Source organism: Mytilus californianus, unplaced genomic scaffold (assembly GCF_021869535.1).
Source record: "Mytilus californianus isolate M0D057914Y unplaced genomic scaffold, xbMytCali1.0.p SCAF_15, whole genome shotgun sequence".
Taxonomy (NCBI): Eukaryota; Metazoa; Mollusca; class Bivalvia; order Mytilida; family Mytilidae; genus Mytilus; species Mytilus californianus.
The window spans coordinates 15,225,549-15,235,309 of record NW_026262637.1 but is presented as its reverse complement, the minus strand read 5'-3'; the positions used below and the strand labels follow the sequence as shown (position 1 = coordinate 15,235,309).

Below are 9,761 nucleotides of genomic sequence, written 5' to 3'. Positions count from 1 at the left end.
GGCGGTCAGTTTTTATTGGTGGAGGAAGCCAGAGTGCCCGGAGAGAACCACCGACCTATGGTCGGAAAACTGACAATCCTAGTCAATTAAGATTGGAGTCGAGCGCATCTGGCACGTGCGGGATTCGAACTCACATCCTGTGTTGACAGGCTAGTGATACAGTAGTTCGACTACTTAAGACCACTCGGCCACCGAGGCCCCTTAAATTGTTCAATGAGAGCATCATCAATAAAGCAGAACATGAGGTATAGGATGTCAACTTTATTTTGTGTTCTACCTGAGGTGCTTCATCCAAATATAGAACAAAAAGTTGGCAAGAAGAAGAGTGCAGTTCATTCTCACAAGAATGCCAAATGTCTACCAGTTTACAAATATGTTGTCTATAAAACAAATCAACCATCTTGATGAGGTCAGTTTCAGAGCAGCTTTTCGTAAAATAACAGTCAGCTTTTCTTTTTTATGAAATAAAATGACTAATTCTTTCAATATGTCTTTCTGTATAGAACAAGAAGTGCCTTTGTAAGGTGGGAAAAGTCGATATATTTATACAATTGTACATTTTAACTAAATAGATCTTTGGAATTTTGATGTATCTATATTTGATTCACATTGCCACTGCAGAAGGTTCTTTCACGATAATTTTGACACCTTTTAGTTGGCTGATAAAGTAGAAGTAAATAATTTGAATAGATGTTTTGTGGAAAGGTTATTCCTGGTCATTTTTTAATTAGTTGTCTTATAAATATGTGTCAACCAAGGTTTTAGGAACATTTAAATTTCAAGAATAGGGTGACCTTTACTGAATATCTTTGTCAGACAACCACGGATATGTGGAACTTTTTGTAGCCATGATCATGATCTCCTTTCATCTTTTATAAGGCATCAATGAATTACACACATACTTAAGTTTTCCCATTATGAGAAACCTAACCTTTAGCTGTAGCCACTAGTGGACCTAACTTTTCCCGAGTACCTGGAATAATTGTCAATTTCTGGTGGGACAATTTTCCTCTATCTGAAGTTTGTTTGTTTGTGAATTATCTTTTCATATTTTTGTTATTGCCAGAGTGTAGTTCATTCTTTGATTTTTCAGATTTTTTTTAAAAAGAAATTTAGTGTTGATGAGTGATACTAGTTAGGTAGTCTCTGTAAATTTTATTCTCATCTTGTCTAGATTTTGATCATTTTGATCTTTACACATAATGTATACTTTTGTGTGTTGTTGACCTCATTTCTGACTTTATTGTGTAATGTGTTTGCTGTCTCAATGATGTTGGCCCAAAACTCATTTTATACAGTTGTACATTCAACATCAGGTGTTTGAGGACTATGTTGGTAGAAATAGTAACTGATCATCCTTTTGTGGTAGGCTATAAAATACCTGATATCAAAATAGAATATAAATTAACACATATTTTATTGAACCAGTAATAAATCAGTTGAGCAACATGACATGTAAACATAACAAATTAATATATAAAACACAGAAATAAAACATAACCTTTGGTTTTAACTTGGTATAAACTATGTCCATTGAATGGCTAATATGATTATAAAAATAGAGATTTTGAAAGTTGTTTTACTATTAATCATGATAAGGAATATAGTTTATGGGAGCAAAACATGTTTGAGATTTTTAACATAGCAACACATCATTAGAGTTTTCTTCAGATCACAATAGTATTGGGAGATAAATAATTTTTCAGACCAGTATACTTAAAATGTTTAAATCACAACTGTGTACATTTTCTTCTCATATACACAGATTAATCCAAATTAAATATCTTGGTACCCAAAATTTAAAGATATGTGCTGTATAATTTTTTTAGTGGTAATGGTATAACAAAAACTACAATTTTGAAAAATATAAAAAGACTTTTTTTCATTTTTTAACATATATATACCATTCTACTAAAGATAAGAAATTAAAGCAATTCATGATACAGGTCTTATGATGTAATTAATTAAAGTGCTTATTGACACTTAAGATTACTTTGATTGTGCACTGTGAAATAAACATGGCATTGTATTATGCCAAAACTCATATTTGGGTAATATTTTGAATTTTGTAATTTAAATGTAAGTATTAATAAATCATGATATTGGCATGCATACCATCTAAAGCATTTACACCTCACTGCACTAGGCAAAAAACAGGACCATGAGACGATGGCTAAAATCAAACAAACCCAAAACGTATATCCCACCCTGATTATGTTTGAAAATGTATGGATATGATCATGCATCACTGTCGACATATGGCACAAGGAAAGAAATTTTTCTTTTTTCTTTTTATTTCTTGACTTCTTGAATGACTTGGCTGCTAACTGATCCAGTTTACTGAATATTATTGAAATACCTGTACATAGTTAATAATAAGTACATTTCCCCATGTTTGATACATGTACTTGTAATTTCTGTTTTTGAGGCAGGTGTAGCATGTAATCCATCCCATGACAATGGGGATTCTCTTGCACTTTGTGCAATCTTTACACAAAAATTGAGACAAGATACCAAAAAAACTGGAATGTAATTCAAACATTTACTAACTTATAATTAATCAGAATTAAAACTTTAACTAATCAATTATTATTTTAAATAATATATATAACACAAAAGCATATTTATCAAAACTCAACAGCGTAAAACATTTAATGCTAATATTGGCATGCTCACATATTAAATATGTAAATGTCAAGAATATGAGGAAATTTAACAAATTACTATACAACTGTTTACATAAAGCAGAAAACATTGATCAAATGCACATTTAAAGCAACTATAATATCATATCTTCAAGCTTTTAAGCTCAAGGTGAACTGACTAAAAAATATCTGATTAATATATGACTTAAACTGAAATTACTTGATTCCCTATTTCTGACTACAAGAAGATAAATTTTCTTTATCAAGATCATTTTTAGTTCATTTATTTTTCTCTAATCTTATGCTTTACAAAAAATGTACAACCTTTACCATGTGTCATGTAAAAAATCTATGGTAATGACATAAAAAAAAATCTTCAGCGATCAGTTTTAGTCCAATAAGAAGAATTCAATAATATTCAAGGTAGAAAACTTTGATTGGAGACAATTTATAACTTTGATTTGAGACAATTTATAACTTTGATTCAAGACAATTTATGGGACTGTCTTGATTTTGATGTAAGCGAAAAATCAAATAATTGCAAGACATCCTTAGGAAAACTATTGGGTTTGTTTTGGCACAGAACAAGCTATATTTTGCTTTTTATTCAGATGAATACTTACTGTTCATTGACTATAATTTCACACATTTTCTCATATAACCTTTATATTGTAAGCCTGAAAATGTTAAAATAAAGCAAAAATTCAGTTTAACTTAAGTGTGTAAACTGGCTAAATGTTGTTTTTTTGTCATTACAATGTTGAAATGCATTTAAAATTACCATGAGCCATTGTCTTTAAAATTTTTGTTTAACTACTCTCTTATCTCACGATTAAATACACTTGCATTATATGATTATCTCAGTTACTGGGCTGTGCTCCATAGCAGATCTCAGAATCTGCTGGTCAAGTAATATTTATAAAAATGTCAACATTTTGCTATTAAAATTTGATGTCCTTTTAAAGATGTATATTTAATGAAAGGATAAAAAATTAAGCACAATGTATTATTATATTTCATAGATTCAACCTTTTTTTATGCAAATTAACAAATGGTTTAATACACTTGTAAGGATTATTTGGTCCTAAATAAAATGTTCTCTTTAACAAAAGTTCTTTCACAGAAACTTACAAATCATTTAGTTTGCATGTTATGAATAAGTGCAAGAATAAATTCATATTATGACGTTTTATTTATTAAATTAGTGCACAATTTTATAAAAATATCTTGTGTAAAATTATTAGGGGATTTGATATAAATTAAATAGCTGACTTAAACCTCATTTCAAATGCTGAATGTTTTACTTTACAATTAAAATTATATATCAAATGCAAGTTAGGAATGTATAATAGCTATCTGCGAGAAGTAGCAATCGTAACAATGATACCAATAGCACACACTCCTAAAGTAGCCAGAGTTCTTACACTGAAAAATCTTGTGAATAAGTCAGAACTCTCATTACTCGTCTGTGACTCATAATTATAGGGTGTGTGATGGTCACCATTGAGTGATATGTCTGAAGTTTCATCGTACTCTACCATTTGTTCTGGAGGTATATCACCATGCTGAGTGTTACTTTCTACAGTCTCCTGATGAGATGTGTTATTGTTAGAAGAACTATTTCTTTGAACAAATGAGACAGTACTATCTGAGTCTTCTCTCTCCGATGCATCATGTACAGGAGAATCATTGTCAGAAATACATATGTTACTGGCATCATTATGGTTGCTGGCGGACGGAGGATCAATTGAAGAACAACTGCCATTACGCTGAGAATTAAATTGATGAGTTTTTGGACGTAAACGAGTACTTTGATTAATATTGCTGTCTGATTTGTTCCCTTGGTTTTCATCAGGACTAGATATTGTATGATTATCTTCTAATAAATGCTTAAATGAATTGTTGTTATCTGTATCATCAGTGATCCTGAATTGGGCACACTCATCAATAGATGGTTCAAATACCTCATGACAGTCAGCTGATTTATCTGATGATTCAGTTATTTGATTATTTTCTATACCATCAGAAGTTGAAAAGGTCATAAGTATATCGGCCAATGAAATTGTTTTGTGTTCATCATGGGAATGATGATTTTCATTAATGATTTGGTCACATGCAGACTCATCTGGTGGCGGAACAAAAGTCATATGATCTCCAGAGGATTTATCTTGTACAAGATTCACATGATTTACATATGCTTTGTCTTTTCCAAAAATTACAAGGTTAAAATCTTCAGTTTTGTGACCAGTCTCTTCTCTAGGTGAAGTGTTTTCCGAGGAACTATGATGTGGACTGAGAGAGGATGACAGACTGGATTCATATTGCATTACAGCTCCCTGAAGACAACAAAACATCAAAATCATACAAAAGATAGAAGATATTTTAAGGAAAATTTATTAAACGGTGATAAAATAACATAATATAAAACTGCCAACAAAAAGATATGCTCTCACCTGATAAATTCTAAATCTTGTAACAGATATTTTGAGTTCCTTTTAATGAGTAACCCTGGTTGGCATAAATTACGTCATTGAATAATAGACTCTTACTGTGATATAATAACATAAGCATTGTGACATTGTAAATGTATAGGAAAATGAAAGAATGTGAAAGTCATCTATATAAACCTTCGGAAGTTTGCTAAAACTCATCTTATAAGGAAACTTAACATTAACATTATAATAATATCATATTTAGTGGACCATGACTAGAGTTAGCCCTCACAACCTCCTTTAAAATGAGATGCATGAATTCAGGTTAATATATCATATTAGGCTAGCAGTCCAAAATAAGATGAAGATTAATCCCAAAACATGTGTTGTGCACATGAAAATGATATATCATCTTTTGTACTACCACTTGGTCTGTACACTAGTAAACTATCAGTCTCCATGTGTACCATCTACCCAGTAGTAATTGTTTTGGTATTAAAATGATTAAAATGATCAATAATATCATGCCCTAAAATGTTTGTTTTCTTTCCAAACTTATGGTATAAATCTTACCTGACAAATGTAAAATCAGAAACATGTTTTGTGTTTTATTTGACATGTTTGATATTTAATCATTCATCATTCATTTTTTTACCTGGTTGATTTTAAGTTATGGTACATTATCATGATTATTGAGATATATTTCAGTATTTAAATTACATACATACATATACCTTAGGCCAGACTTAAAAATATTTCTGTTTGCCCAAACCCTACCCACCAGTCTTATGTGTGGGTAGGTAGGTAGGGAAATTCTTTTTTTTTTTTTACTTTTAGAGAAAAATAGGGGAACAAATTATTTCACCTCGTAAACAACTTTTAAAATAAAAGACTATTATAAGAGTTTGGTATAAATTGTCAGACACATATATGCCAGGATCTATATGTTGTATAAAGATCTTTTCTAATAACAGTTTTTTTTTCAGCATTCCACCTCAATGTTCACACTTTTTTCTGAATGTTTACATTGTAAATACAGACACACATTTTAAACAAGTTTATACTCAGTACTACAAGAGAAAAATATTTCCCTGAAATAAGAAAAGAGATCACTGATAAAATCACACCAACAAAATGGAACTGCACTTTCACGAACAAAACTGCGATAGTACAATTGCTTATAGCCTGTTCAAAATATAAGGAGCTGTTTTGATAACTGTGAAAAATTCCAGGAAAATACTGAAAACAAACCAGAAATATGTTATTCCAATTGCATGTAGAAAGATTGAAAATTATGGACAACAAATAGTAAGACATATATTGCTGAATTTGCACATGCGCATATATATACATATATCTCAAAATGGAGGAAATGACAACCAAATGATAATAGTGATTATCATAAGTGACATATATATACCGACACAGAGTCTGTCATATAACAATTGTAAGAAATGTAAAGAAGCTCTGGACAAATATTAAAAGCTATGAAAATGAAATTAAATAATTAATAAAAAGGTCCCTGTAAATATGCCATGCATGATACTTTTATTGTTTTATATTTATATGTGCTGTACATTTGTTGGAAAACTTGTTTTTGTTTTATTCTTTAAAATTATAAAGTTAAGGAAAAACTCCATATATATTTGGAGGGTCTCCTAATTAAAGGAGGCTCATACTATAAAGAAGAAGTGTATTTGAATACAAAATTCAAATACAAAACACTTGAACAAACACTGTTGACAGAACTTCTGTCAGAATGATATCATTTTAATGAAATTTTAATGCCGAATCAAATTCCTGAACAACTTGGATTGGTTCCTCAAAATCAGGCTCAAACAAGTGTCCCGATCGGTCAGAGACAGTCGCACAAATTTCATCAGTTTTCCGTAGCATGAAATCATCATCACACACTTTATCAAACACCTCTTTCCATGTTTTTGCATGTAAAAGCAATCTGAAAGACCTTATGGTAGATATTTACACATTCCATGTAAAAACAATTCGAAAGACCTTATGGTAGATATTTAAACATTCCATGTAAAAGCAATCAGAAAGACCTTATGGTGGATATTTACACATTCCATGTAAAAGCAATCAGAAAGACCTTATGGTAGATATTTACACATTCCATGTAAAAGCAATCCGAAAGACCTTATGGTGGATATTTACACATTTCATGTAAAAGCAATCCAAAGACCTTATGGTGGATATTTAAACATTCCATGTAAAAGCAATCCAAAAGACCTTATGGTGGATATTTAAACATTTCATGTAAAAGCAATCAGAAAGACCTTATGGTGGATATTTACACATTCCAGGTAAAAGCAATCAGAAAGACCTTATGGTAGATATTTACACATTCCATGTAAAGCAATCTGAAAGACGTTATGGTGGATATTTACACATTCCATGTAAAAGCAATCTGAAAGACCTTATGGTAGATATTTACACATTCAATGTTTACCAAATCAATCCGAAAGATCTTATGGTAGATATTTACACATTCCATGTTTACCAAAGCAATCAGAAAGACCTTATGGTAGATATTTACACATTCCATGTTTACCAAAGCAATCAGAAAGACCTTATGGTAGATATTTACACATTCCATGTTTACCAAAGCAATCAGAAAGACCTTATGGCTGATATTCACACATTCCATGTAAAAACAATCAGAAAGACCTTATGGTTGATATTTCAGCTTACCCATCCTCCTTGTGATGTGATAAATTCTGAGTATAACTCTGAGATCAATCTAACTGTGTTGCTAACCAGGTGTCCAAACTCAGTGTACCCAAACTCTGCTACTCTCCATGCTACACTTTGTCCATACACCAATAGTAAAGCTACCTAAAAAAAAACAAAGTTTGGATTGTTATAAGGACACTTCATTATTTTTTGTCTGTTAATTTAACAATAAACATTCAATTACTATTTCATTTTCCATTATATCAAATGTTCAACAAAATGATGAGAGTGATTACTGTTTGCTTAACATCAAGTGGCAAATATTTCATGTTTATTCAGAAGGAGAGCATACATGTATGTATAAATAATAAATTCAACAGAAAGATTCGGCAAAATGGGTAAAGTAAGGTGCAGAGCGGGGAATCAGATCAGCAAAAGGAAAAATGATGGTATTTTGAATAAAAGCATCATTGCATGGGAACAGGCCACCTATGGGTCATTTATATCTTTTGCAAGGGTTCTTCAATGTGCAGAGAGCATGGTACTGTACTAACAAGAGGCGTCAAAAAGTGTCATTGCATTGGAACAGGCCCCCTATGGGTCGTTTATATCTTTTGCAAGGGTTCTTCAATGTGCAGAGAGCATGGTACCATACCTTCAAGAGGCGTCAAACCATTCCAGCAATTGTAGCTGCATATAAATACGCCCCTCACAGCCAAACAAATGCCTTCTCAGCATGGGTTTTCTGCCAGATAGATCTGGCTACCATATTTCTAATCCCCCGTCATCAACCCTTTGGGTTTTTATAATGTCAAAGCGGAAATTGTTCCAAATAAGCATGCTACTCTTCCTGTTGAAAACACAAACTTAATTGACAAGTATTTATTTATAAGAAACATTATCATACATTCCACACAGCCAAACCATAGGTTTTGCTGCCAGACAGTCCATTGACAATATTTCTATACCAATTTATTTATTTTACCTTTTTAATTTAAGAAATTCAATTAAGTACAAAATGAAAACATTTGACTCAAGTTCATTATTTGTAATTTTAAACTTTTTCTCTCATAATTTTCTGTACTTTTTAAGTTAAATGAATCAGAATTAATAATACATAAATCCTGATTCATTTACCTTAAAAAAAAAGAAGATGCTCATGATTTCTTTTTTCAAAGGCCTTAAATTAAAATATATCAAGTTATAAAAATGTAACTGAGAAAAGGTAAATAGGTAAAAAAAAATTGAATAAATATTAGGGATGAAAAGTTTTCTTGTAAGCAAACAAACTACTAAACATGAATGTATCGTACTTAAATAGACCACCTAAACTTTATAGAGACAAATTAACTATGTCTGTTCTTTGCAACCTTATTCATGTAGAACAGAGATATTTTTGATGGCAGTGTTTTTTGTTATTGTTTGCCATAGTAATACATACTTGTCTCCAGCCTGGAACTTCTTGGTCAATCACAGAACAAGCTACACATCTAAAATTTTCATATGAGACAACACTTTGTTCTTCTGTACAGAGCCCTGCCACTGCCATAGTCAGACGATCACCATAGAAATCCTTAATCTCATCACCAATTCTGGCTAAGGTCATGGCTGCCTCAGTATGGGGAGACAATGGTGCAATAAAAGGAGATTCTCCAGGAGTAATTAGATGTCTTTTAATAGCTGTAAAAAATCAGTTATGATTAGTTATATATTGAGAGAGAAACCGTGAACGAATTAATTATGATAGAAAATGAATCGTCACTGTTGAAAAATGTAAACATACTTGGAATTCAAACCACTTATTGTCATCTATGATCTATGATGTCATTTCTATAATCAAAATATTATGTCATGTACAAATTGTTCATTCAAGTTTAATTTCAACAGTCAATAGTGAAAAAACTTGTTTTACTCCATTAAGAAATGAAAAAAATAATTACTTACTTTTTAAAGACTCTTTTTTATCTTGTCAAATTTTATTGCAATGATTTGC

The 9,761-nt window shown here is 31.2% G+C and overlaps 1 protein-coding gene across 2 annotated transcripts in view; it reads right to left on the bottom strand.

Annotated features, from left to right (window-relative positions):
- Nucleotides 1-1,400: 1,400 nt before the first annotated feature.
- Nucleotides 1,401-9,761, bottom strand: part of LOC127725476 (uncharacterized) — a 31,587-nt gene continuing 23,226 nt past the window's right edge. For both annotated transcript variants that reach the window (XM_052232478.1, XM_052232479.1), the window contains exons 3-5: nucleotides 9,210-9,448; nucleotides 7,787-7,930; nucleotides 1,401-4,981 (exon numbers count right to left, since the gene is read on the bottom strand). In XM_052232478.1, coding sequence (XP_052088438.1) covers nucleotides 3,998-4,981; nucleotides 7,787-7,930; nucleotides 9,210-9,448 — 1,367 coding nt within the window. In that variant the 3' untranslated portion in view covers nucleotides 1,401-3,997. The remainder of the gene's footprint in view (nucleotides 4,982-7,786; nucleotides 7,931-9,209; nucleotides 9,449-9,761) is intronic.